At 56.1% G+C, this 26,927-nt stretch overlaps 3 protein-coding genes and 2 pseudogenes across 3 annotated transcripts; all 5 read right to left on the reverse strand.

Annotated features, from left to right (window-relative positions):
• Window positions 1-3,395: 3,395 nt before the first annotated feature.
• On the reverse strand, window positions 3,396-4,770 carry LOC140265476 (class I histocompatibility antigen, F10 alpha chain-like; annotated as a pseudogene).
• Window positions 4,771-10,098: 5,328 nt separating this feature from the next.
• On the reverse strand, window positions 10,099-11,811 carry LOC140265477 (class I histocompatibility antigen, F10 alpha chain-like). Its single transcript, XM_072361408.1, has 6 exons — window positions 11,769-11,811; window positions 11,396-11,659; window positions 10,893-11,165; window positions 10,526-10,802; window positions 10,350-10,456; window positions 10,099-10,233 (listed from the first exon to the last, which is right to left on the reverse strand). The coding sequence occupies exons 1-6, from the start codon at window positions 11,809-11,811 to the stop codon at window positions 10,193-10,195; spliced, it is 1,005 nt and encodes a 334-aa protein (XP_072217509.1). The 3' UTR covers window positions 10,099-10,192.
• A 2,453-nt stretch (window positions 11,812-14,264) lies between these two features.
• LOC140265478 (class I histocompatibility antigen, F10 alpha chain-like) lies at window positions 14,265-16,738 on the reverse strand (annotated as a pseudogene).
• Window positions 16,739-19,336: 2,598 nt separating this feature from the next.
• Window positions 19,337-20,952, reverse strand: LOC140265480 (class I histocompatibility antigen, F10 alpha chain-like). The gene is made up of 5 exons (XM_072361410.1): window positions 20,895-20,952; window positions 20,516-20,785; window positions 20,013-20,285; window positions 19,907-19,923; window positions 19,337-19,432 (listed from the first exon to the last, which is right to left on the reverse strand). The coding sequence occupies exons 1-5, from the start codon at window positions 20,950-20,952 to the stop codon at window positions 19,337-19,339; spliced, it is 714 nt and encodes a 237-aa protein (XP_072217511.1).
• Window positions 20,953-21,986: 1,034 nt separating this feature from the next.
• Window positions 21,987-26,867, reverse strand: LOC140265481 (zinc finger CCCH domain-containing protein 11A-like). Its single transcript, XM_072361411.1, has 12 exons — window positions 26,615-26,867; window positions 26,289-26,408; window positions 25,692-25,815; window positions 25,301-25,504; window positions 24,935-25,051; window positions 24,666-24,746; window positions 24,126-24,233; window positions 23,942-24,004; window positions 23,618-23,701; window positions 22,877-23,322; window positions 22,431-22,498; window positions 21,987-22,251 (listed from the first exon to the last, which is right to left on the reverse strand). The coding sequence occupies exons 1-12, from the start codon at window positions 26,666-26,668 to the stop codon at window positions 21,987-21,989; spliced, it is 1,734 nt and encodes a 577-aa protein (XP_072217512.1). The 5' UTR covers window positions 26,669-26,867.
• Window positions 26,868-26,927: the final 60 nt, after the last annotated feature.

Genomic DNA, 26,927 nt, shown 5'->3' on the forward strand with positions numbered 1-26,927 from the left:
TCACTTTTTACCCCCAAATCCTCCCTTTCTGCCCCCCAACCCCTCATTTTACCCCCCAAACAACCCTATTATCCCCCAAATACCCCCTTTCTGCCCCTTACCCCTCATTGTACCCCCCAAATCCCCCCTTTCTGCCCCAAATCCCCCCTTATTGCCCCCATCTCCTCATTGTATCCCCCAAATCCCCCTTTCTGCCCCACATCCCCCCTTTCTGCCTCCCAACCCCTCATTATAGCCCCCAAACAACCCCGTTCCCACCCCAAATCCCCCCTTTCTGCCCCCCATCTCCTCATTGTACCCCCAAACAACCCCAAATCCCCTCTTTCTGCCCCCCATCCCCTCATTGTATCCCTCAAATCCCCCTTTTAGCCCCAAATCCCCCATTCTGCCCCCCATATCCCCTCTATCTGCCCCCCAACCCCTCCTGTTATCCCCAAATCCCCCCTTTCTGCCCCAAATCCCCCTTTCTGCCCCCCAAATCCCCCCTTTCTGCCCCCCAAATCCCCCCTTTCTGCCCCCCAACCCTTCATTTTACCCCCAAATCCCCCCTTTCTGCCCCCCAAATCCCCCCTTTTTGCCCCCTTACTGTTGCCGTGCACAATTATAATCCAAACCGCATACTTGCCCAGGTGCTAGCGAGACCCTCGCTAGGGCCAAAAGGACCACCGTGACTCATCAAGAAAGGTGGCAAAATGGCGTTTATTAGGAGTAATCAACACCTTATATACCTTACTACTTCGTCTACGCCCCCTAGGGCACGTTTGAAATGCGCGCGCCCAAAGTACATCACTAGATAGGGGACGGAAGAGGCTGGTTTACTATCACCGTCACATCCCGAACAAGCCCCGCTACCGCCTATATGCTTGTACTACAAGGTTCAGCCTCGTTAGCATCTACAACACCTTACCCACCAAATCCCCCCTTTCTGCCCCCCAACCCCTCATTTTAACCCCAAATCCCCCCTTTCTGCCCCAAATTCCCCTTTCTGCCCCCTTACCCCCTCATTGAACACCCCAAATCCCCCCTTTCTGCCCCCCATCTCCTCATTGTACCCCCCAAACAACCCCAAATCCCCCCTTTCTGCCCCCCAACCCCTCATTATCCCCCCCAAATCCCCCCTTTTACCCCCCAAATCTCCCCTTCTACCCCCCATCTCCCTCTTTACCCCCCTATCCCCCCATTAACACCCCCCCCCCCCTTTATTCCAGGCTGATCTCCATCACTCCCACTCCTCTTTAGCTCAGAGGGACTCGGAGGTGGCCGAGCTGAAGCTGAGGGTTGAATCCCAGGGCTGTCCCTGGGGGGCCATCCCATGGGCCAGGGTGCTAGAAGGCAAGGGGGCCTGTGAGAGCTGGTTAGCATTCAAACGGCTCCTCTTCCAGGTTCAGGATCGGTGCGTCCCTGTAACTAAGAAGTCAGGAAAAGGTGCCAGGAGACCTGCGTGGATGAGTAAGGAACTCATGTGCAAGCTCCGCAGAAAGAAGAAAGTACACGATATGTGGAAAAAGGGTCTGGCCACTTGGGAACAATATAAGAATGTAGTCAGGGACTGCCGAGATGCGACCAGGAAGGCTAAAGCCCACCTGGAGCTGAATCTAGCTAAGGAGATAAAGGATAATAAAAAAGGGTTTTTTAAGTACGTTAACAGCAAAAGGAAGGCTAGGGAGAATGTGGGCCCCATACTAAGTGAGGGGGGTGTTCTGGTAACGGGGGATGCTGAGAAGGCGGAAATACTGAACGCCTTCTTTGCCTCTGTCTTTAGTGAAAGGGCTCTCCCCCAGGAATCCCAGTCCCCGGTGGTTGATGAGAGAATCTGGGGAATGGGAGATTTCCCTTTAGTCAGGGAAGAGGTGGTCCGTGAGTGCTTAGGAAACATTAATGTCCATAAATCCATGGGACCTGATGGGGTGCACCCGCGGGTGCTGAGAGAGCTGGCGGAGGTTATTGCTAAGCCGCTCTCTGTAATTTTTCAAAGGTCTTGGAGAACTGGGGAGGTGCCTGAAGACTGGAGGATGGCCAATGTCACCCCAGTCTTCAAAAAGGGCAAGAAGGATGACCCGGGTAATTATAGGCCAGTCAGCCTCACCTCTGTCCCAGGGAAGGTGATGGAACAGCTTGTGCTGGATGCCATCTCCAGACAACTGGGAGAAAAGGAGGTTATCAGGAGTACTCAGCATGGGTTCACCAAGGGGAGGTCGTGCTCGACCAACCTGGTGGCCTTTTATGAAGATGTCACTAGCTGGGTGGACGGGGGGAGAGCGGGTAGATGTATTCTACCTTGATTTCAGTAAGGCTTTTGATACGGTCCCCCATGACATCCTTATAACAAAGCTGAGGAAGTATGGGATAGATGAGTGGACGGTGAAGTGGATCGAGAATTGGCTGACTGGCAGAGTGCAGAGGGTTGTCGTTGGTGGTGCGGTGTCTGGCTGGAGGCCTGTGTCTAGTGGTGTCCCCCAGGGGTCTGTGCTGGGTCCAGTCTTGTTCAACATCTTCATCAACGACCTTGATGAGGGGATAGTGACCACCCTCAGCAAGTTTGCTGATGACACGAAGCTGGGAGGATTGGCTGACACGCCTGAAGGCTGTGCGGCCATTCAGAGAGACCTGGACAGGCTGGAGAGCTGGGCAGTAAGAAACCGGATGAGGTTTAACATAAGCAACTGTAGAGTCTTGCATCTCGGTAGAAATAATTGCATACACCAGTACAGGTTGGGGGAAGACCTGCTGTAGAGGAGCTCTGCTGAGAGGGACCTGGGCGTCCTGGTGGACGACAGGTTGGTCATGAGCCAGCAGTGTGCCCTTGTAGCCAAAAAGGCCAATGGCATTCTGGGGTGCATTAAAAAGAGCGTGGCCAGCAGGTCGAGGGAGGTGATCCTCCCCCTCTACTCCTGGTGAGGCCTCATCTGGAATACTGTGTCCAGTTCTGGGCTCCCCAGTACAAAAAAGACAGGGATCTCTTGGAAAGAGTCCAGCGGAGGGCCACAAAGATGGTGAAGGGCCTGGAGCATCTCCCCTATGAGGAGAGACTTAGGGAACTGGGTCTGTTTAGCCTTGAGAAAAGAAGGCTGAGAGGGGACTTGATCCAGGTTTATAAATACCTGAGGTGTGGGAGCTATAGTGGCGAGGCTGGTCTCTTTTCAGTAGTGCGTGGGGACAGGACTAGGGGCAATGGGCTGAAACTCCAGCATAGGAAGTTACGCACGAATGTGCGCAAGAACTTCTTTACAGTGAGGGTGACGGAGCACTGGAACAGGCTGCCCAGGGAGGTGGTGGAGTCTCCTTCTCTGGAGATATTCAAGACCCGCCTGGACGCCTACCTGTGCGACGTGGTGTAGGGAGCCTGCTTTGGCAGGGGGGTTGGACTCGATGATCTCTAGAGGTCCCTTCAACCCCTATAATTCTGTGATTCTGTGAACAGCATAGGAAGGAGAGCACCTGCAGCCTCACATCGCAGCGCCCCCTCACCTGTTCTCCCCAGCTCTGCCTCCTGTTCTCTATGTAACTCCGCAGCCACTGCACACAGGTTTCCTCCAGGTAATGTTTCCATCCCTCAGCATCACCACCTTCCTCCCACTTCCTCTTGATGGGAACTGCCTCTGGAACCACCGCAGTGAACGTCATCGTGTCTTTGTCGAAGGCAATGAAGTCTCTCCCATCATAGCCATACTGATCATACCCCCGGGTGGTGCCGTCCTCGAGGATATCACAGCCCAACATACGCTGCACCATGTGAGACCCTGAAACACACCTCGGGTTGCTCTGAGGGTGGGTGGCAGTGAGGGCCGGGCTGAGCTCCCCATGCTGAGCCCCCGCCCCACCTCCAGCCTCACATCGCATCCCCCTCCCTCACCTGTCCTCCCTAGCTCTGCCTTCCCGTGCTCCATGTATCTCCGCAGACACTGCACACAGGTTTCCTCCAGGTAATGCTTCTTCCGCTCAGCAACACCATCTTCCTCCCACTTCCTCTTGGTAGGAACTGCCTCTGGAAGCGCCACAGTGAACGTCATCGTGTCTTTGTCGAAGGCAATGAAGTCTCTCCCATCTTAGGCATACTGATCATACCCCCGGGTGGTGCCGTCCTCGAGGATGTCACAGCCCAACATCCGCTGCAGTGTGTTAAAGACCCTGAAACACAGCCAGGTGTTGAGGTGCCCCTCCGGCTCCAGGGGTACTGCTGCAGTGGGGATGGTGTTGGGGTCCCCCCGGGTCGCAGCACCCCGAGCTCGGTGGGGCTGTGACGGGCAGCCCCGGGACGGTGCCGCCGGGCAGGACCAGCCCTGGGGGGTGCGGGCGGCACTGCGCCATGGAGCCCCATCCCACAGCACGGAGCCGCGGTGCCGGCCGTGCTCACCGCCGCTCTGGTTGTAGCGCCGCGCTGTAATGACCAGGTTCCCGCGGTGAATCTGCTCATTGCTCTGTGCGATCTCCGTCTGCCCATCCCAGTACTGCTGGTCCATGTTGGCCGCCATCCACTCGGTGCGGGGCACGAACCTCCGCGCGGTGCTGTCGTAGTGCACGAAGATTTCGCCGTCCACGTACCGCACAGACACGAACCAGGGCAGCCCGGGGCCGGGATCCGTCATTGCGGTATCAAAGTACCGCAGGGAATGGAGCTCTGCGGGGCCGGAGCGCAGCGGGACCGTGAGCCGCGGGTGGGGGTCCCACGGGCACAGCCCCGGGGTGGGGTTACGGGGACGGAGGGGTCCCGGTCCGGCCGCACTCACCGCCCGCCGCCCCGCACACGGCGCACAGCAGCAGCCCCAGCATCCCGCACAGCCACAGCGCTGCGCTGCGAGGACGGACACATCCCGCACCGCTCCTTCAGCTGTTTCGGAGTTTTTCCCTTCCCGCACTCCCATTGGCTCCTCCGCCTCCGCCTCACTAATGGTGAACGGGAGCGTGCGTGTCGTCTCCGGGCGCCAGGCAGAATCCGCTCCCGCAGATAGGGACGAGAAAGCGAAAATGACGGGAGCGGTGCGGAGCCGACCCCAGCCCACCGGGGGCATCCCGGGCTGTGTCCCCACCGGGGCCGTGTCCCTACCCAGGGGAGGGGGCCGATGGCTTCTGTCGGGGGTATCGGGGATACGAGGGGCGATGGGAAGGCAGGGAGCCGTAGTTCGGAGCACGGCCGGGGGGCTGCGATGAACCCCCTCCCCGGGTGCAGGCGTGGGGTGCACGGAGCGATCCTTCCAGCACGGAGCCATCGGACACGGAGAGGCACTGAGGGCGAGGGAAACCTCTGGGATTTCTGCTCCAACCGGGAGTCAGTGGCTTATCTCAGTTCGCTGTTGTCCCCAGCTTAATGATGGTGACTCATGACCCGTATCCAGGTCACTAAAACGCAGACCCGACAAGAGCCCGGAACATTGAAGTTCTTAAGAGCCGCTTAAGATCGCAACCTGACACCCCCAGTCTGCCTGAGGGTAAGGGAGCAGCTGGTCGCTCTACAGATCGGCCCACAGTGCCGTCGGCTGCCCCGCTACCACCATCGGATGAGGTTTTTACTGCCTCGGCTCCCAGGGATCCAGGTTTCCCTTTGGATCCCGGCCTCATAGACCCTAAAGAAGAGACGGATTTGCCCCCTCCTGATTTGCGTGATGTACGCACAGCTGTTCAGAGGGAGGCTAGGAAAGCCGGGGATGCAGATATGTTGAAAGTTATCGTAGCCTCGGATCGAGAGCCACGTTGGGAAGCGTTATTGTACCGAGTCCTGCAGGACTTGTGATGCACAGTCACAGCCACGCCTCCATGGGAATCACTGGCCGGCACTTGTATTGCTCGACTGATTGATTCTCAGGCACAGCCGGTGCCAGCTGCGCCCATGGAAAGGGGTGCTGCAGGGTTTGGATCAACAGGGACCCTCTGTGTAAAGTGTCAGCACCAGCCGAGTGGTATCAGCGGACAATATTCATCCTTAAATCTCTGCTGCTTAAGCAAGAAGGAGGGAATGGAGAAGGCACTTAGAGCAGGAAGGCTTGCTAAAACGACACGTATTGAACCTTTTACATCGAGGATGTGATGACGGGGGACAGCCGGTAGCCCTCACTTTGTTCCAGTTAATGAGGAAAGAGTGAAAATGCATGGAAAAAATATGATAAGATGAAGGAATTTGGAATCGGGTCAATGGGAAGGCCCATTTCTGCTGATAACTTGGAGGAGAGAAAGAATGCTTAGGATAAACTGTACTGGTTATTGTCCCTGCTGTTGTGATTGCTAAATGTTGATGGTATAGGAGAGTATAAATGCAAATGGTGTATGGAAATGTAATTGTTAATGCTAAATAGGTGTGGAATTGTTAATGCTATAGGGATGTGTGAACATTAATGCTATATGGAAGTGGAATTATTCATGTTACGTGCAGGTGTAATAGAGGGTACGAAGAGTGGAATTGTGACAAATAACAACAACCACCAGCAAAAAGGTTAAAGAAGAACAGTGAGTTAAAATACCAAAGTCAGTGACCTGCCCCAGCCAAAGCAGATAAGTGCTGGCAGGAGAACACAACCACCCAACCCTCCCCACACCTCCTCCATGGCTTGTGATGTGAATGGGGACAAAAGCAAAACATTGGAAGCCAGAATAGCCTTGATCTGCAGAGATCCAGGAAACGTGCTATCCCGGGGGAGGGGGCTGGCAGGGTCCAGGAGGGTTCCACTCTCCCTGAACAGAAAAGTATCCAGTGCAAAAGGCAGCTCTGGATTTGAGATCGCTCCTTCATGGAGTTTGGACAACCAGCCTCAGCATTTTTCCAGCAGGACTGAAGGCATCTGTATTGGTGAATTTTTCCTATAGAAAACCTTCTTGGATATATACCAGCATCATTCTTGTATTCTTACCATCTCTGTATTATTTCTACCTTACAACCACCATCCTTGTATTAGTCTCACCTTATAGGGCAGTTCTGCGGATAGAGCCCCATCCCACAACACGGAGCAGTGGTGCTGGTTGTGCTCACCCCCACTCTGGTTGCATCTTTCCTGCAGCGTATCCAGGCTCACAAGCCCATGTTGCTCAGTGCTCTGTGTGATCCGGGTGTTCCTCTCCCAGTGCTCGGGATCCACAGCTCCAGGTGCCTTCATCCACTCGGTGCGGGACACGTACCTCTGTGTGGTGCTGTTGTAGTACAAAAGATATCGCCGTCCATGTACCCCACAAGCACGTACAAGGGCAGCCCGGGGATGGGGTCCGTCATCGCTGTTTGGATGTACCGCATGGAGTGGAGCTCGGTGGGGACGGAGCGCAGCGGGGCCGTGAGCCGCGGGTGGGGGTCGCACGGGTACAGCCCCGGAGTGGGGATACGGGGATGGCTGGGACCCGGTCCGGCCGCACTCACTCACCGACAAGAGGGAGAGACGGAGGAGGGGGACAGAGGGAGCAGGGGGAGGGATAGCGGGAGATATGGATGGGGACAGCAGGGGGCGGCGGCTGCGGGAGGGGATGGGGACGCCGTGCGTTGGGACTGAGAATGGGGACGCTGAGGGTGGAGGTGGGGACACCGGGACGGCGACAAGGGACCAGCAGAGCTGTGCCGTGGGCGCGTGGATGGCGAGCCGGGCGCGCTGCGGGATCGCTGCTGTGTGACACGCAACGGCCGCTGCATGGACTGCGGTGCCACTGAGTGCCACCAGGGCCGGGGGAGGGACGCAGAAGTGGGAATAAAGCCGCGTGTTTGTAGCCGGGCGGTGCTGGGATGTCAGGGCGGGGAGTCCCGGTGATGTAAGAAGTGCAGAAAGAGGGAGGGACGCCCAGACCCACAAGCAGGAAGAGCGGAGCTCCCAATAACAACAAACGGGGGCGGGGGGGTTGGAAATGAACCAGAAAAGGGCTGGTGGGCAGCAGAACAATCGTATTTATTTGCGTGTGGGGGCATCACGGAGCCGGAGGGGGCACAGCAGGGACACGAGAGCGTGGGGGAGGGTGGGAGGAGGGATGTGGAGTGGGCAAGTTTGTGGGTGAGGATTGGAAAGGCAGCAGGATGGGGGAAGGGGGGGGAAGTGCTGCAGGATATCCTGTTGTGTCGGTATATGCAGGGAAGGTGAGATGAGCGCCAAGGAGACCACATTCCAGCTCATATGGGTACAGACAACCATCAGCATGGGGTCACAGAGGGGAGGTGATGAGGGATGGGGGAATACATGTGGTCAGTGAGCAGCAGGGAGTGGGGGAAGAGGAGAGGACAGCGGGTACTCAGCAGCCTGAGCAGGCAAACCAGGCCAAAGATCCCTCACCCACCCCATCCCCAAGCACAGCACAGAGCAGAATGCAGGCAGAATGAGCACTGAAAAACTCAACATTATATTTCACGGGAAGCAGCACAGGCAAAGCAGAACAGCATAGGAAGCAGAGGGAGATGTGAGAGGTAGAGAGGATGGGGCAGTGTCCATCACTGACCCCAAATGCTCATGTGGCCAGTTGGCTCCTTGCAGGCTGAAGCACAGCACTCAGATGGTTTGGTTGCTCCCTGTGTGGAGGAGAAGAGATGGTGTCCTTTAGGGCTGTGTTCACATCCCAACCCTCTGCTCCCTGCAGAGTCTCAGCCCAGCCCTGGTGCAGCAACACAAGGAGCACAGGGACCCCTTTCAACCCCCAGCCCCACACCGCAGCTGTGATTGAGTTGCTGGTTCCACCTTCCTGGCCTGTAAGATGAGTCTCACTCCAGTTTATAGGAGGGAGGCAAGGTTCTTTGATATATGGATACCTGGTGTGAGATTAAGAAACAGCGGTTCAAATACTGGTCCAACCTGTTTATTACAAGACTTTATCAGGGAGATGGGGAAGGGGAGGACGGACACTATTATGGTGTAGGGGGATGGGGAAGGAAGGCAGGCAATAGCAAAAATATTAAATAGAAGCAAGGAGTCTCTGTAGGAAGCAAGAGGGAGATAGTCAGCACCATGGATCCATTGAGGTTTGTAGTTCAGTCATTGATCTTCAGTAGTGGTGGGTCGTCAGGCGTTGTTGTTCCACTGATGATGACAGTGACCACGATGACAATTTCCAATGGTAGCACCCACTTATAAATAGGTCCAAAGTGGTCAAGTCAGCTCTCTTTGGAGTGACAGCTGGAATCCAAAGTAGTTGAGTCAGCTCTTCTTGGAGTGGAAACTTCTGGCTCTGGGATCTCAGCAGAAACTCCTTTGTTCCCATCTTCTGGGCCTTGCCAGCAGGTAAGAGGGAGCAGGGATACCCATCTGCATCCTGTTTTTCACAGGGCACGATGGCTTCATTCCCCAGTTCTCCCATACCAAGCTGGAGCTATTTCATCCCAGGCCACATCTTCCGCTCATAAACAATCCTGAGCACTCAACAAAGAAGGACTCTCACAGCCATGAGCACCACAGAATCACAGAATCACAGAATGACCCGGGTTGGAAGGGACCTCAAGGATCATGTAGTTCCAACCCCCCCTGCCTAGCAGGGCCACCAAACTTACGCCTTTACTAGATCAGGTTGCCCAGAGCCCCTTCCAACCTGGTCTTGAACACCTCCAAGGACGGGGCATCCACAACCTCCCTGGGCAGCTTGTTCCAGGACCTAACCACTCTCCTAGTAAAGAACTTCCCCCTAACATCCAACCTAAATCTTCTCTCTTTTAACTTAAAACCATTTCCCCTGGTCCTGCTGTTATCAGCCCTTTCGAAGAGTTTACTCCCCTCCTGGCTGGAGGTTCCCTTCAGGTATTGAAAGGCTGCAATGAGGTCACCCCGCAACCTTCTCTTCTCCAGGCTGAACAAACCCAGCTCCCTCAGCCTGTCCTCATAGGGGAGGTGCTCCAGCCCCCTGATCATCTTCGTGGCCCTCCTCTGGACCCTTTCCAAAATCTCCATATCTTTTTTGTACTGAGGGCTCCACACCTGGACACAGTACTCCAGATGGGGCCTCACAAGAGCAGAGTAGAGAGGGACAATCACCTCCCTATCCCTGCTGACCACCCCTCTCCTGATGGAGCCCAGGATCCCATTTGCCTTCCGGGCTGCCAGAGCGCACTGCTGGCTCATGTTAAGTTTCTCATCTATCAGGACCCCCAGGTCTTTCTCTGCCGAGCTGCTCTCAAGGACAACTCCTCCCAGCACCAGCCCAGTGCTCACTAAGGGGCAAGGAGCAGACCCAAGAACCAGGAAGGAGAACTCTGGGAGAAAGTGGGGACATCGCTGGCATCAGGAAGAGGTGGGAGACAGTGCTGCCCTCATCACTCACGGGGTGCCATGTTGTAGATATTCTCATTCATCCCTGCAGACAGAGAGATGCATCAGCACAGGTTCACATCACAGCCAAGCTGGAGGCTCCTGAGGGAGCATTAAATCCCCCCAAAGCCCCACTGTCCTCCTACAGCCCTCCACTTTTACCTGCATGGCGTCTGTAGATGGTGAATCCAACGCCAGCCATGATGGCAATGACCACAATGGCAACGACCACCCCCACCACGATGGGCACCAAGCTGGACTGGGCCGCTCTGGGGGAAGGCAGGGCCGTCAGCAGGGGAAGGGGCAGCCCGCAGCCCCCCAGCCCCACATCCCCTCACTCACCCCACGAGTAGAGGCCGGGCTGGGGCAGGCTGGCGTGCTCCACGCGGCACTGGTACTTGTCCCCGTCCCCCGGCAGCGCATCGATGGTGACCCAGGTGTGGTAGGTGCCGTCGCTGTTGGGCACGATGCCCCCCGAGTGGGTGTCCTGGCCCAGCACCGCGCCGTCCTTCACCCAGCTGACGGCGATGGGCCGCGGGTAGAAGCCGTGAGCGCGGCAGGACAAGGTCAGGATCCCGTCGGCCTCCTTCCCCCACACTCGCACCTCGGGTTGCTCTGACAGTGGGCGGCAGTGAGGGCCGGGCTGAGCTCCCCACGCTGAGCCCCCACCCCACCTTCAGCCTGACACCGCAGCCCACCTCTCACCTGTCCTCCCCAGCTCTGCCTTCCCGTGCTGCAAGTATCTCCGCAGCCACTGCACACAGGTTTCCTCCAGGTAATGTTTCCGTCCCTCAGTAACACCTCCTTCCTCCCACTTCCTCTTGGTGGGAACTGCCTCTGGAACCACCGCAGTGAACGTCATCGTGTCTTTGTCAAAGGCAATGAAGTCTCTCCCGTTGTAGGCAACCTGATCATACACCCGGATGGTGCCGTCCTCGAGGATGTCACATCCGAACATCCATTGCACCGTGTGAGACCCTGAAACACAGCCAGGCAGGGGTTGAGGGGCTCCTCTGGCTCCAGGGGTCTCACTGTAGTGGGGATGGGTTTTGGGCCCCCCCGGGTCGCAGCACCCCGAGCTCGGTGGGGCTGTGACGGGCAGCCCCGGGACGGTGACGCCGGGCAGGACCAGCCCTGGGGGGTGCGGGCGGCACTGCGCCATGGAGCCCCATCCCACAGCACGGAGCCGCGGTGCTGGCCGTGCTCACCGCCGCTCTGGTTGTAGCGCCGTGCCGCAACGGCCAGGTTCTCGCGGTCAGCCTGCTCATGTCGGTGTGCGATGTCCGTCTCCCTATTCCAGTACTGCTGGTCCATGTTGGCCGCCATCCACTCCATGCGGGGCACAGCCATCCGAGCGGTGCTGTCGTAGTGCACGAAGATTTCGCCGTCCACGTACCCCACAATCACGAACCAGGGCAGCCCGGGGCCGGGATCCGTCATCGCGGTGTGGAAGTACCGCAGGGAATGGAGCTCTGAAGGGCCGGAGCGCAGCGGGGCCGTGAGCCGCGGGTGGGGGTCCCACGGGCACAGCCCCGGGGTGGGGTTACGGGGACGGAGGGGTCCCGGTCCGGACGCACTCACCGCCCGCCGCCCCGCACACGGCGCACAGCAGCAGCCCCAGCATCCCGCACAGCCACAGCGCTGCGCTCCGGGAACCGACGCACCCCGTGCCGCTCCTTCGGCCGTTTGGGAGTTTGCCCCTTCCCGCACTCCCATTGGCTCCTCCGTCTCCGTTTCGCCAATGGTGAACGTGAGCGTTCGTGACGTCACCGGGCGCCAGGCAGAATGCGCTCCCGCAGGTTGGGAAGCGAAACCGAAACCCATATGGAGACACCACCCTGATCCCAAAAGCCCACGGAGACACCAAGAGAGGCTGCAGAGTGTCTTTAATGGCAGCACCACGGCTCAGGGTCGGGGATGGGGACACGCAGGGACAGCTGCTGACAGAAGGTGTCCATCAGATGCTGCCTGCGGGGACGTGGGGTGAGAGATGGGGTCACTCAGCCCTCACTGATGGCAGTGGGGACAGGGTCAGGTTGGGGACGCTGTTACCTGAAGGGTAGTTGTGACCAGGAAGCGGGGTGTAACCTGTTGGGGAAATAGGAGGGGGGTGAGTGGGGTTCTTATCCCATATCGATGCACAGAGACCCCATAGTAATCCATATGGACACATAGAGACCAATAGAGGGAGATACAGAGACCCCACAACGACCCATAGAAATCAACAAAGAGAACAGAGGGACCCATAGAGACCCATAGAGAAAAGAAAGATCCACAGCAAGCCACAGAGACCCATAGGAACCCCACAGAGACCCCCTTAGAGGTCCATGCAGTCCTTCAGTGTCCCTCCCAAGCACCTACCTGGGCAGGGGGTTGGGCTCACCAGTAGTATCCATAGGGATACATTGAGACCACTAGAGGGATACGTAGATACCCCACACCGATACATAGGAACCCGTAGAGACCACAAAGGGACCCATAAGAGTCCATACAGAAAAGAAAGCTCCACAACAACCCATAGAATCCCATAGGAACCCCACCCAGGGAGGCTGAGTGGTGACCAGCTGTACACACAGCCATAACTGAACTGCCAGCCTCACCTGGCTGTGCTGCTGAGCATGCTGGGCTGCCTGGCCCTGCTCTCAACAGCACCCTGTCAGCTCTGGGAATCCCTCCCAGCCCCCACAGTTCCACTGAGACAGTTATGTCTGGTAGAGAGATTCACACTGCACTGAATGTGCCGCAGCCAAGAGCAACTGAAGGCTTCAGAACCAAAGAAGTGAGACGAGGCGGTGCTGGAGCTCATCTCTTCCACGGAGCACATAAGGGCAGCACAGCAGTAACCCTGGTGGCAGCAGCACCAGGGCTGTTGTTGGAGCAGCACTCCTGGCTCCCCTCCTGCTCCCTATAGAGCTGCAGCCAGACGTACAGCACTGCTGTGCTGTGCCAGCTTGATTTAGCAGCACAGCTGAGAGCTGCCGGTACAAAGAGAGGAGCCTGACTACGTTCATACAATGTCTTCAATAGAAGGCAGATAGAAAAGGAAAGGATCAAATATTTACAGTAACAATGGCAGACACAACATGGGCACAATCCCACCCAGAAGCATCAGAAAACCACTAAATACCCAGCTGAAGCACAGCATCACCACGGCATCCTCCAGCAGGGCCAGGGCTGCACTGTGCCCACAGCAGGGCTGGGATGGCTGCACTCTGAACTGAGACAAGCAAAGCAAAGCACACACGTGTTGGCTTCCAGAAATCAAGTATTTCTTGAGTACATGAAGGACCTCAACTCTGAGCAGCAGGAGAACTCAGGACCATGGAATGCAGTCTGCCCATTTGGTTGACCAGTTCAGCTGTGCTTTAAGACTCATTGTGAAGCCTGCTTTAGAAATAGATCACCATGGGGTATCCAACCAAACAGAAAAGGTTTTTATTGTGTTTTTATACTATATAGTCTAAGACTACGCAGTTCAACTGTCAATCATCTCATCAAGTTCAAGAAGGAGCTCATCCACATTCTTCCCTGAGTCCAAGCCAATTTCTGCTTCCAGGTTCCCTCCTGAGATTTCCCGCATGAACTTTTCCAAGTCATCTTCTACAGATAAGGGGGTCTTCCCAGCCCCAGTGGAGTTCAGCTGCTGCACTATGGCCACCGATTGGGAAATTCCTTTCTGGAATCGGGAGCCCTGAGAGCTACAGCCCTTGGCACCTGGCAGTGCCATGAAGGGTTGGAAAGGCAGCGCCCCATTGTGCTGAGGGCCAAGATCCGGTTCAGACAACAGAAGCATTTGTCCATATTTCTGACATGAAGGCTGTCGCCTCCCGATCCGGCCACAAGTCAAGGCTGCCGAGTGCAATACCGTGCCTCCACACACGGGGAACAGACGGGACTCCCACACAGTGTGTAACGCCGGAAGGACCAGTTTAATGCTGTGCCACAAACCGTATATGCTGGTACATGTGACAGCCTCTATCACATACCCGTGACCTCCCTGACTCCAGCCCTGGTGCACGCAGGCACCACCTACCCAATACCCAACAGGGGGAAGCACAGCTCAGCCCAAAGCTGGATGAACTTTCCAGCCATGTCTTCATGCCAAAGCGGTGCAGATAGCACAGGGAGTGCAAAGGGGAGGAGGAGAGCAACAGTGTGTGATGGAGCGATGAGCAAAGAGTGAGGGGTGGGAGGAGGAGGGATGAGGGGAGGGTGGGGGGTAATCAGCAGGGGGACACATCTGCACCCAGAGGATCCAAACCGGGACACAGACCCCTCACCCACCCCATCCCCAAGCAGGTCCAAGAGCGCACTGCAAACAGGCTGAGCAGTGCATCGCTGTGGGTCTTTCTATCATTGGAAGAGGTGCATGCAGAGTTCTGCTGTCGGCATAGGAAACTGAAGGATATGAGAGAGGTTGCGAGGATGGGGCTGTGTCCATCACTGACCCCAAACGTTCGTTTGGCCAGTTGGCCCCTACCAGGCTGAAACACAGCACTCAGACGGTGGGGTTGCTCCCTGTGTGGAAGTGAAGAGATGGATTCTGATAGGCCCGTGTTCACATCCCAGCCCTCAGCTCCCTGAAGAGTCCCAACCCAGCCCCAGTGCAACATCACAGGAAGCACAGGGACCCCTCCCAACCTTCAGCCCCACACCACACCTGTGCATGAGCTGCTGGATCCACCATCCTGTCCTGTAAGAGAAGAAGAGCCATGAGCCCCAGCCCTGTGCTCACTGTGGGGCATGGAGCAGCCCCAAGAACCAGGAAGGGGAACCCTGGGAGAAAGTGGGGACCCCAACGCTGCCCTGGCACCGGGCAGAGGTGGGGGACAGCGCTGCCATCATCACTCACAGTGCGCCATATTGTAGCCTTCCTCCTTCTTACCTGCAGACAGAGAGATGCATCAGCACAGGTTCACATCACAGCCAGGCTGGGGGCTCCTGAGGGAGCCTTAAATCCCCCAACAGCCCCCACTGTCCTACAGCCCACCACTTTTACCTGCATTGTGTCTGTAAATGAAGAATCCAACACCAGCCACTATGGCGATGACCACAATGCCAACGACCACCCCCACCACGATGGGCACCAAGCTGGACTGTGGCCGCTCTGGGGGAAGGCAGGGCCGTCAGCAGGGGAAGGGGCAGCCCGCAGCCCCCCAGCCCCACATCCCCTCACTCACCCCACGAGTAGAGGCCGGGCTGGGGCAGGCTGGCGTGCTCCACGTGGCACTGGTACTTGTCCCCGTCCCCCGGCAGCGCGTCGATGGTGACCCAGGTGTGGTAGGTGCCGTCGCTGTTGGGCACGATGCCCCCCGAGTGGGTGTCCTGGCCCAGCACCGCGCCGTCCTTCACCCAGCTGACGGCGATGGGCCGCGGGTAGAAGCCGTGAGCGCGGCAGGACAAGGTCAGGATCCCGTCGGCCTCCTTCCCCCACACTCGCACCTCGGGTTGCTCTGAAGGTGGGCGGCAGTGAGGGCCGGGCTGAGCTCCCCATGCTGAGCCCCCGCCCCACCTCCAGCGTCACAGCGCAGCCCCCCCCTCACCTGTCCTCTCCAGCTCTGCCTTCCCATACTCCACGTATCTCCTGAGCAAGTGCGGACAGGTTTCCTCCAGGTAATGTTTCTGTCTCTCGGCATAATTACCTTCCTCCCACTTCGTCTTGGTAGGAACTGCCTCTGGAACCACCGCAGTGAACGTCATCGTGTCTTTGTCGAAGGCAATGAAGTCTCTCCCATCATAGGCATACTGATAATACCCCCGGGTGGTGCCATCTTCGAGGATGTCACAGCCATAGATCCACTGCCATGTGTGAGACCCTGAAACACAGCCGGGCAGGGGGTGAGGGCTCCTCCATCTCCAGGGGTCCCACTGTAGTGGGGATGGGGTTGGGGTCCCCCCGGGTCGCAGCACCCCGAGCTCAGTGGGGCTGTGACGGGCAGCCCCGGGACGGTGCCGCCGGGCAGGACCAGCCCTGGGGGGTGCGGGCGGCACTGCGCCATGGAGCCCCATCCCACAGCACGGAGCCGCGGTGCCGGCCGTGCTCACCGCCGCTCTGGTTGTAGCGCCGCGCTGTAATGACCAGGTTCCCGCGGTGAATCTGCTCATTGCCCTGTGCGATCTCCGTCTGCCCATCCCAGTACTGCTGGTCCATGGTGGCCGCCATCCACTCGGTGCGAGGCACGTCCCTCCGCGCGGTGCTGTCGTAGTGCACGAAGATTTCGCCGTCCACGTACCGCACAGACACGAACCAGGGCAGCCCGGGGCCGGGATCCGTCATTGCGGTATCAAAGTACCGCAGGGAGTGGATTTCTGTGGGGACAGAGCGCAGCAGGGACGTGAACCACGGAGGTGGGGGGACCACGAAGGGTGGGACGGCCGAGAGCGGCGGGTACGGCGCCGTGAACCACGGAGGGGGGTCCGGGGACCGCAGAGGGGAGGGGGGGGGGATCACGGAGAGGGACCGGTCCGGCCGCACTCACCGCCCGCCGTCCCAGACGCGCCGCACAGCAGCCCCAGCATCCCGCACAGCATCCACAGCACGTCGCACAGCCCCAGAGCTGCACTCCGGAAACTACCACAACCCGCACCGCTTCTACAGCTGGCTGAGACTTCCTGGCCCCTCCCTGCACTCATAACCCCATTTCATTGGCATAGTGTGGGCAGGGCTGTTCCGTCGCCCACCATAATGGGAGTTGTTAGGACTGCCCCTATGTGGCTTCCGTTCCCGTATGTTCTGGCTCATCTCAAGGCAGAAACTAGTATCCAGCTTCCATAGTGACTGGGGCTGTGTGCTTCTTACCGATTGGTATTGCTTTGTAACCTGTTGTACTGCAAATGCTGTGACATCATGGGAGAATTTCTAGCATTTCCAGTGCAGTCTCAGGAATTAGAATTATTAGGCATTATCCAAGTTATTGGCTGCTTCTATTTTATTAACAGATTGGATGTGAATCCAATAGGATCTGATGGTACCAATGCTGGAATCTACAGGAATAATCATTCAATGCATTAGTAATGCTCAGTTCTTATTAGCTATCAATTAGCCTTTTCTTAATTAGAGAAGTCAAAGCCTGGAACACATTTGGCACATTTGCTACTACTAATGATTCTATCTGACATGCAACTTCATAAACCTGTACGACCATTCATTACCTGTTAGTTTCAAAGGCATGGCTGTGAGCACTCTGCAAGTATTTGCTGCACAAATTCTAGTGATCATTCCAATCGATAGATCAGAGTATGCAAAAGTTGAAGGCTGTTTTCTCATCAGTTACAGATAACACAGAATGGGAACCTTAGAGATTTATTTCCAGGTTGCAGTAAAAACGTTTCTGAATTGCTGAGAACTGGGTTTTCTCTTGATGGGGAGCTGTGGGTTAAAATTGGTACAAAACTCCAGCAGATTTCTATTGCTAAAGACAGAACGGCTGCTCAACTCTTGTCTCTTTGCTACTAAATAATGGAAGGGCTTCATCAAACTCGACAAGGAAGAATGTCTTCAAACTGTTCCTGCCTGGATTCAACCCAAGTCTCATTTCCTACCCCCCCATCACAACCCAAACTGCTGTTAGACGTTCCACCCCCGATGCTATTTTGGGTCTGGCAATACTTCAGGCCCAGGCACAGAGGGACAGGCAATGCCTTGATCAAATTCATACTGCGGTGTTACATGTTATCTGTCAGACACGTGACACTAATTCGTCTAATGCCTCACTTATTTTAGTTACACAGGAGCTGCCCAGCCCTGCATTCAGTTTCTTGGCCCCATCCCACAGCACGGAGCCGCGGTGCCGGCCGTGCTCACCGCTGTTCTGCTTGTAGCGCGGTGAATCTGCTCATTGCTCTGTGCGATCCGGGTGTTCCTGTCCCAGTACTCGGGATCCACAGCTCCAGCTGCCTTCATCCACTCGGTGCGGGGCACGAACCTCCGCGCGGTGCTGTCGTAGTGCACGAAGATTTCGCCGTCCACGTACCGCACAGACACGAACCAGGGCAGCCCGGGGCCGGGATCCGTCATTGCGGTATCAAAGTACCGCATGGAGTGGATTTCTGTAGGGACAGAGCGCAGCGGAGCCGTGAGCCGAGGATGCGGTTCCTATGGACGGCTTCCGGGGCTTGTTACGGAGTGTTTCCGGGGCTTACGGGACGGGGGGGTCCCGGGTCTTGTTACAGAGGGTTTCGGGGCTTGTTACAGAGGGATCCGGGGTTTACGGGGACAGCGGCGTCACGGGGCTTGTTACGGAGTGTTTCCGGGGCTTACGGGGACGGAGGGGCACAGGGGCTTGTTACAGAGCGGTCCTGGGGCTTGTTACAGAGGAGTCCCGGGGCTTACGGGGAAAGGGGTCCCGGGGCTTGTTACAGATGGTTTCCGGGGCTTGTTACAGATGGTTTCCGGGGCTTACGGGGACAGAGGGGTCCCGGGACATACGGCGACAGAGGCGTCTCAGGGCTTGTTACGGAGGATTTCCAGGGCTTACGGGGACAGAGGGTTTCCGGGGCTTGTTACAGAGGGTTTCGAGACCTTAAGCAGACGGAATGGGTCCCGGGGCTTGTTACAGGAAGCGGAAGGATATGAGAGAGGTTGTGAGGATGGGGCTGTGTCCATCACTGACCCCAAATGCTCATGTGGCCAGTTGGCTCCTTGCAGGCTGAAGCACAGCACTCAGATGGTTTGGTTGCTCCCTGTGTGGAGGAGAAGAGATGGTGTCCTTTAGGGCCGTGTTCACATCCCAACCCTCTGCTCCCTGCAGAGTCTCAGCCCAGCCCTGGTGCAGCACCACAAGGAGCACAGGGACCCCTTCCAACCCCCAGCCCCACACCGCAGCTGTGCTTGAGTTGCTGGTTTCACCTTCCTGGCCTGAAAGATAAGAAGAGCCATTGTCTCACTCCAGTTTATAAGAGGCAGGCAAGGTTATTTGATACATGTAAACCTGGTGTGAGATGAAGAAACAACGGTTCAAATGTTGGTACGACCAGTTTATTACAAGACTTTATCAGGGAGATGGGGAAGGGGAGGACGGACACTATTATGGTGTAGGGGGATGGGGAAGGAAGGCAGGCAATAGTATAAATATTAAATAGAAGCAAGGAGTCTCTGTAGGAAGCAAGAGGGAGATAGTCAGCACCATGGATCCATTGAGGTTTGTAGTTCAGTCATTGATCTTCAGTAGTGGTGGGTCATCAGGCGTTGTTGTTCCACTGATGATGACGGTGACCACGATGACAATTTCCAATGGTAGCACCCACTTATAAATAGGTCCAAAGTGGACAAGTCAGCTCTCTTTGGAGTGACAGCTGGAATCCAAAGTAGTTGAGTCAGCTCTTCTTGGAGTGGAAACTTCTGGCTCTGGGATCTCAGCAGAAACTCCTTTGTTCCCATCTTCTGGGCCTTGCCATCAGCTAAGAGGGAACAGGTATATCCATTTGCATCCTGTTTTTCACAGGGCACGATGGCTTCATTTCCCAATTTTCCCATACCAAGCTGGAGCTATTTCATCCCAGGCCACATCTTCTGCTCGTAAACAGTCCTGAGCACTCAACAAAGGACTCTCACAGCCATGAGCGCCAGCCCTGTGCTCGCTGTGGGGCATGGAGCAGACCCAAAAACAAGGAAGGGGGAACCCTGGGATAAAGCGGGCACCCCAACGCTGCCTTGGCACCAGGCAGAGGTGGGGGACAGCGCTGCCCTCATCACTCAATGAGTGCCATGTTGTAGTTACTCGCACCTCGGGTTGCTCTGAAGGTGGGCGGCAGTGAGGGCTGGGCTGAGCTCCCCACACTGAGCCCCCGCCCCACCTCCAGATTCACATCGCAGCCCCCCCTCACCTGTCCTCCCCAGCTCTGCCTTCCCGTTCTCTATGTGTCTCTGCAGCCACTGCACACAGGTTTCCTCCAGGTAATGTTTCCATCCCTCAGCATAATCACTTTCCTCCCACGTCCTCTTGGTAGGAACTGCCTCTGGAACCGCCGCAGTGAACGTCATTGTGTCTTTGTCGAAGGCAATGAAGTCTCTCCCATCATAGGCAACCTGATGATACCCCCGGGTGGTGCCGTCCTCGAGGATGTCACAGCCATACATCTGCTGCACCGTGTGAGACCCTGAAACACAGCCAGGCAGGGGTTGAGGGGCTCCTCCATCTCCAGGGGTCCCACTGTAGTGGGGATGGGGTTGGGGTCCCCCCGGGTCGCAGCACCCCGAGCTCGGTGGGGCTGTGACGGGCAGCCCCGGGACGGTGCCGCCGGGCAGGACCAGCCCTGGGGGGTGCGGGCGGCACTGCGCCATGGAGCCCCATCCCACAGCACGGAGCCGCGGTGCCGGCCGTGCTCACCGCCGCTCTGGTTGTAGCGCCGCGCTGTAATGACCAGGTTCCCGCGGTCAGCCTGCTCATTGCTCTGTGCGATCCAGGTGTTCCTGTCCCAGTACTCGGGATCCACAGCTCCAGCTGCCTTCATCCACTCGGTGCGGGGCACGAACCTCCGCGTGATGCTGTCGTAGTGCACGAAGATTTCGCCGTCCACGTACCCCACAGACACGAACCAGGGCAGCCCGGGGCCGGGATCCGTCATCGCGGTGTGGATGTACCGCAGGGAATGGAGCTCTGCGGGGCCGGAGCGCAGCGGGGCCGTGAGCCGCGGGTGGGGGTCCCACGGGCACAGCCCCGGGATGGGGTTACGGGGACGGAGGGGACCCGGTCCGGCCGCACTCACCGCCCGCCGCCCCGCACACGGCGCACAGCAGCAGCCCCAGCATCCCGCACAGCCACATCGCCGCGCTCCGGCAACTGCCGCACCCCGCGCCGCTCCTTCAGCTTTTGGGACTTCCCGGACCCTCCCCGCACTCCCATTGGCTCCTCCGCCTCCGTTTCGCAACGGAGCAAGCTGAGCCCCAACAGCATCACTACAGTGGCCACAGCCACCATCAGCGTCACCTCCAGAGTCAGCCCAGGACCTGTGGGGGCACAGCCAGCAGTGACAGCCAGCAGGGACACCGCTGTCCCCATGTCACCCCCTGGACCCCAACTCACTCCAGTCCTCCAGGAGGGGCTCCTCCAGGCTGGCGTGCTGCACTGAACACGTGTAGATGTCCCCAGCCTTTGGGGCCACCGAAAGGGTGACCTGTGTCTGGTATCTCCAGTTCCCATTGGGGATGGCTGACATGGGTGAGTGGTCTCCGGGCCCCACGACATCCCCGTTGTGCAACCAGATGATGGTCACCTCGGGGGGGTAGAAGCCCCACACGTGGGCCTCCCCGCACCCCCCCCCCTCCTTTTCTTATCCCCAGCGCTTGGACAGAGAGCAGGAGCCGCAGCCTGCGGAGCGGGGGAGCCGCGACCCATTGCTCCCTGCTGCCCTCTCACGCATCCAGCGGTGCTACAGCAGCTCCAGCACGGAGCGGTTCTGGGAGCCAAGAGGCGCCGCTGCCGATCCTCAACAGCCCCACCTGCTGCTGCGGATGAGAGGAACGCAGGCTGCTCGGCACAGCATCGCGCTCTCGCCAGCAAACAGCGCTGGAAGTCCGGCAAAAGAGAAACTGATAACTGCAAGGCAGGGCTGCACCCCCCCATCCCCCATTCTTGGTGCCACATTTGGTCCAAAGTACCAGAAGAATTCTGCTCCCTCCCACCCCCACGCTGTCATTAAGTTACTTGAAAGGATTCAAGTCAAAAACAAAAGCAGACACAAACCAAACTCAAGAGCTGGCAGAACTCCTGGATCCTTTAGAAAAGCATCACCCTGGGGTATCCAACCAAAAAGAAGAGCATTTATTGTGTTATTTTATATACTATAAGACTATGCAGTTCAACTGTCAATCATCTCATCAAGTTCAAGAAGGAGCTCATCCACATCCTTCCTTGGGTCCAAGCCAATTTCTGCTTCCAGGTTCCCTCCTGAGATTTCCCCCATGAACTTTTCCAAGTCATCTTCTACAGATAAGGGGGTCTTCCCAGCCCCAGTGGAGCTCAGCTGCTGCGCTTTGGCCACCGATTGGGAAGAAGCTGAAGCTGAACTCGAGTCCTCCGACTGCTCCACAGAGTCTGCTTGGCTTCCCAGCTGCAGTTCCAGGCTTGTTAGAACAAGGAGGAGAACAATCAGCACACAACATCTCTTAACTGGAGGTACTTATTATTCCTGTGTTGGATTTGGGCATTCTTGAGCCCAACCCCCTGATCCTCCCCACACAGCAAAGAGTTTCTGGCTGACGGCAAGACAAAGTGCTTAAGCAAAAGAAGTTGTGCTCCTCACCTGCTGGGGGGTTTCTCTGTGCCAGGCTTGGTGAGCAGGCTGACCTCCGGCAGGGCTGGAGCAGCAGCCTGGCAAGAAGGAAGACAAAGTCAAGGATTCCTCAGGAGATCCTTCCTCTGCAGCGCTTCTCCTTCAGCACTGCTGAGCCTGAACCCAACACGGGGGGCCAAGGGGCTCCTGAAGGACGTCAACAACCACGGGAAGGCTGCAGAGCACCTCAGCTCTTTGCAACAACGCAGCAGGAATGGACCAATCCCTTCACGCCACACAGGAATCCCAGGGCTGCAGAGCATTGTGCACACACTGCCATTCAGCCAGCATCCTGCACACAGCCACTGCTTTGCAAGGAAACCTGCACAACCTTTCAGTTCTCCACCCTTTCTGCAGCACTTGCATCTCAGGCTGAGCCTGACCAGGACAGCACTGACGCTTCCTCCCCTCCTTACCAAAGCTGCTTTTTTAGCTGGAGGCTCCTCATCTTCAGTGCTACTCAGGGCTTTCTCCTGCTTGATTTCTTCCAAGCTTTTCATACGCACTTCTTCCAATGCCTTGATTGGACGCGCTGGCTCTTCCACTTTCACTTGGCCAGGCACAGATGGACGGACAATTCTCCGCTTCTTGCGCTCACCCTCAGCTCTCTTCTCAGCCAGCAGCTCTTCTCCTTTTGGCTTCTCTTCTTCCAGCCCTTTGTGTTTCCTTTCAGCCAGGGCTTCCGACAAGGTTTGCATGGGAACTGCAGGGGAAGGCCTCAGCCCGGAGCTGGGATCCTCCACCTTACAGCACCCTTCTGCCTGGGGGGCAGCTGGGCTTTCTCCTCGCTGATGAGCTCTCTCAAGACGGATCTCTTCCAGAGTTTTCACGTGGATCTCCCCTGCTGGCTTGGCACCCTTCTCTGTCAGCAGCAAGAAAGGAGAAGCGCAAGGATGTCATACCTGCTTATGATCTGGCTGAGCACTAGTACGGCCCTGTCTTTCCTTCAGAGACTTCACGCCTTGAACCACAGAGCAGAACAAAGCAGGGATGCTGCAGCAATGCCAGCTCTGTGCTCCCGTTTCCAAACGGGGCATGAAAAAGAAGTTCAGATCCCAGGGATGAAGAGCTCAGCAAGCACGCAAAGAGAACGCTGCCAGGAAAGAAGAAGCAGAAAGCCTAGAGAATCTGTGCAGCAAACACAGACGACCATTTACCTCTCCTTGCTGCTCTGCCAACCTTGATCCTCTTCCCCAGCCTTTCTGCAAGGCTGCGCTTCAGCGGAAGGCCGCTGACATCCGCTACAGAGAGAAAACAACAACATTCCTCAGCTCATTTCTTGGGAGAAAGGTTTCTACAACAGTCAACCACAAACTTGGTTTCTTCCAAGGGGATGTTCTCAGATTCACCTTTCAGCTGCTACACTTGTGTGCCACTTGGAGTCATCACAGACCCACCACACGCTTTCCTCCCTCCTCCTTCAGCACTGCCCTCCCATTGACGTGCAGGCAGCCAAACAACAGCTCACAAGCAGCCCTTACCTACAGAGGATTTCCGTTTTCCAGGTTTCTCAGAAAGATTCAAATGAACCACAAGCTCCTGCCCTAAAACAAAGGAAAAGAAAGGGCTTCTATGACAGAAACCAACATGTCCCAAGTACCTTGACTGTTATTGATCCATCCCACTTAGGAGCCACCAAATGCAAACAAAGGTACTCAGCATTACCCGGCTTTGCAGACAGCGTCACAGTTCTGACCACTGTCCGCACCTTCTCCTCTGGCACAGGAACAGTCCGAGATTGGAGCGGATGAGCAGGAACTCCTGAAGGCCCTTCTGATCCAAGGGAACAAACAGACAGTGTTTACAACCAGGAAAAGAAAAGCCACTGCCAACAACAAAAACCAACCTGACAGAACCGTCACAAAGACCAAAGCGCATTTGTTACTCATCGCTGTCCATGACGCAACAACCACTGCACGTCCATAAGAGAGGTGACCAATTGGCCTCCAAGTTGCTCTTGCAGTTCCCATCTAGAAGAGCAGCTGTCTGGATCTCAAACACCACGTTGCATGCTGAAGTAGCTCGATACCCCCAGCTAAAAATCCAAGTCTATCTCTCATGTAGCTCCCAGCCACCAGCAACTGCTGCTCCAAAACCAGCAGTGCAAGATCAAGGTTCCCTTCTGTGAACGGCTCTATTCCCCAACACGGTGCCAGCTATCTGGCTATGATCAGAAGGATCACAAAGTAGGGCACATGAACTCACCGCTTGGTTGTTTTCTTTTGTCCTTTAGTTTCTTCTTTTTGATTCCTTCAGGTGTTTTGATTTCAGCATTCAAAGTGTCATCTGGGAACACAGAGCAGTGAATGAGACTGAGGGACAGAGGCACACGCTGAGGACCACAGCTCTGCAAACTGCCTCCTGCTCAGAAGCAGCCATAAGAAACCCTGTCAGCAACCCTACGTTCTGTTGTGTTTGTGCAATGAATTGCTTTGGAGTGAATTGGCAAGTTCTTCTGATTCATCCTGGAATACCTTGTTTGGTATCAGCATTCGATTTCCCAGGGGAAATGATCTGCAATCCATCCTGCTTTTCTTCAGCTGGTTGCTGGACAGCTGGTTTTGTTTCTTCTCCCTTCTCAGCAAGCTGGTCTGGAGAGGGAAAGAAACAATCAGCCTCTTCAGTTACACAGTAGGAATTCAATCAGATTTCCCACCTGTATGGAGCTCATACAATGACACTTCAGCCCACAGTTCATATTCTTAAGGACAAACCTAAATGATTACAGCTGGGTTCCTTATTTCAACAGCCGTACTTACCTGGTAAACCCACAGAAGCAGTCTAAGATTCCAACCATAAGATCAAAAGCCAGAATCAAGATCCAAAGCAGCAGCAACCACACTCACCATCAGCATCACCATCTGCAGCATTGATTCCAGCTGCAGGATGTGTAGGGCTTGGGACATCCTTGGAGTTGTCCCCTTCCATCACTGCCCTCAACTGTGGAGAGGGATTGGACTGCACGGAAAGCTTGCTCTGCTGCAGTGTTGGCTGAGCTGCCTTCAGATCGTCGCCTGCAGACTCTGCTGGACTTGGCAGTGGAGCTACAGGAAGGAAAGGATCATCAGCAATGGAAAACTTGGATCCTAAGTGAACTCTCAGAAGCACCCAAAGTTCAGCTGGGCACCCATCTATCAGCTCACCATGAACGTTCCCTGGCACTCTTGACCACACTACACCCACCTGTGAGCAATAGAGTTCATCTTTCGTCCCTAACCAAGACCAACTCACTTTGGCTGGGTGGTAAGAAAAGCCCATTGAGGTGCCGTCCCTTGGTGTGATGAAAGGCACAGTTGGATTTCTGGCAGCCTCCTGGCTGGTTCTCCCAGTAGCAGGGAATCTCACTGCGTTTTTTCTGAGGACGGAAAGGAAGAAAAGCTGCTGGTCATGCGGACCTCAGATTTGCAAAGGGAGACTGAGCTGCAGATGATGCCAGTGAGCAGACTGCCACAAAGCAGCACTCCAACACCACTCTGAAGCGTGCGCAGGCTGGGAGCACCGGGCTCACTCAGCTTTCCTAGCATGCTGTGGGTGAGGACACCAGTTGAGAAGGGCTTCAACTAACACACCTTGCAGAATGCCTGTCTGATGCATGTGCTTCTTTAGCAGCTGTGGACAGAACACTGTTGGGATCTACTACAGGAATGTCCTGCTCTGATTTACCAATGCCATTCAGCTCTCTTCCCTCTGCTTCCTCCCAGCCCCCTCTTCACAATAGGAACCATCCTCATCTCAAAGCAAATGAAGCTAATCTGCACAAGCCCATTCAGCCCAGCTAAAGCAATGAGAAGTGGGTTTGGTGATGAACTCTGAGCAGCCAACACTCACCTGGATCTTCATGTGCCTGAACCTGCAGACCTTCCTGAAGCAGCGGCCCTCCTTCCACAGCGTGCAGATGGTTTCATTGCCCAAAGCAGCTTCACAGTGCCGGAAGCGACACTTGTCTCCCTGGAACCCAATGGAAACACAGAGAGGAAAATGCAATAGTACAACCTGAGAACTGGCCGTGCTTTGAGCTCATTTGTAGCCAGTTGCCCTATTGCGCAATGCAATGAGTTATTCAGTTTGCCCAAGATCAGTGATGCTTCTACCTATTGCACCCCGTCCTCTGAACTGAAGAACTGAAAGAAAGGAAGGAAACAACCCAAGCAGACCTTGTTACAAGTGGAATAGAAGTAGAAATAGCAATCCTCTCCTTTCTTCGACATGCTGGACGAGCTCCCAGAAGCAGTTCTGCTCTCGGGGATCTCTGTGCAGCTCTTCCTCTGCTCTCTCAAAGAGCTGGCTCGTGCTTCCTTGCACTGAGCGTCTTCTACTGCCTTGATCAGCGAAATCTTCTGTTGAAAAGGAACCCTGAGCAAAACAGCAACAAGCAGAAAAGAATGAGGAATGCCCACCCATCTTCCCAGCTTTCTCCTGTTCGTTCCATCAGTCTCTCAGAGCAGTTGTTTCCAAACATTGCCCTCC

Source organism: Excalfactoria chinensis, unplaced genomic scaffold, assembly GCF_039878825.1.
Source record: "Excalfactoria chinensis isolate bCotChi1 unplaced genomic scaffold, bCotChi1.hap2 Scaffold_994, whole genome shotgun sequence".
In the NCBI taxonomy this organism is placed as follows: Eukaryota; Metazoa; Chordata; class Aves; order Galliformes; family Phasianidae; genus Excalfactoria; species Excalfactoria chinensis.

Bases quoted from the DNA above. Each gene is read 5' to 3' on its own strand.
- LOC140265480 (XM_072361410.1), bottom strand. From the start codon at position 20,952: ATGTGGCTGTGCGGGATGCTGGGGCTGCTGCTGTGCGCCGTGTGCGGG. The intron at 20,786-20,894 runs GTGAGTGCGGCC...CCGGCCCCGCAG, and splicing joins CGTGTGCGGGGCGGCGGGCG to AGCTCCATTCCCTGCGGTAC. The intron at 20,286-20,515 runs GTGAGCACGGCC...GCTGTGTTTCAG, and splicing joins GCGCTACAACCAGAGCGGCG to GGTCTCACACGGTGCAGCAG.
- LOC140265477 (XM_072361408.1), bottom strand. From the start codon at position 11,811: ATGCTGGGGCTGCTGCTGTGCGCCGTGTGCGGGGCGGCGGGCG. The intron at 10,803-10,892 runs GTGAGAGGTGGG...GCCCACTGTCAG, and splicing joins GGCAGAGCTGGGGAGGACAG to AGCAACCCGAGGTGCGAGTG. The intron at 10,234-10,349 runs GTAAAAGTGGAG...CTCTGTCTGCAG, and splicing joins CATCTACAGACGCCATGCAG to GGATGAATGAGAATATCTAC.
- LOC140265481 (XM_072361411.1), bottom strand. From the start codon at position 26,668: ATGTCGAAGAAAGGAGAGGATTGCTATTTCTACTTCTATTCCACTTGT. The intron at 25,816-26,288 runs GTGAGTGTTGGC...TTCCGTCCTCAG, and splicing joins TCAGGCACATGAAGATCCAG to AAAAAACGCAGTGAGATTCC. The intron at 24,005-24,125 runs GTAATGCTGAGT...CCTTTGTTTTAG, and splicing joins GACGCTGTCTGCAAAGCCGG to GGCAGGAGCTTGTGGTTCAT.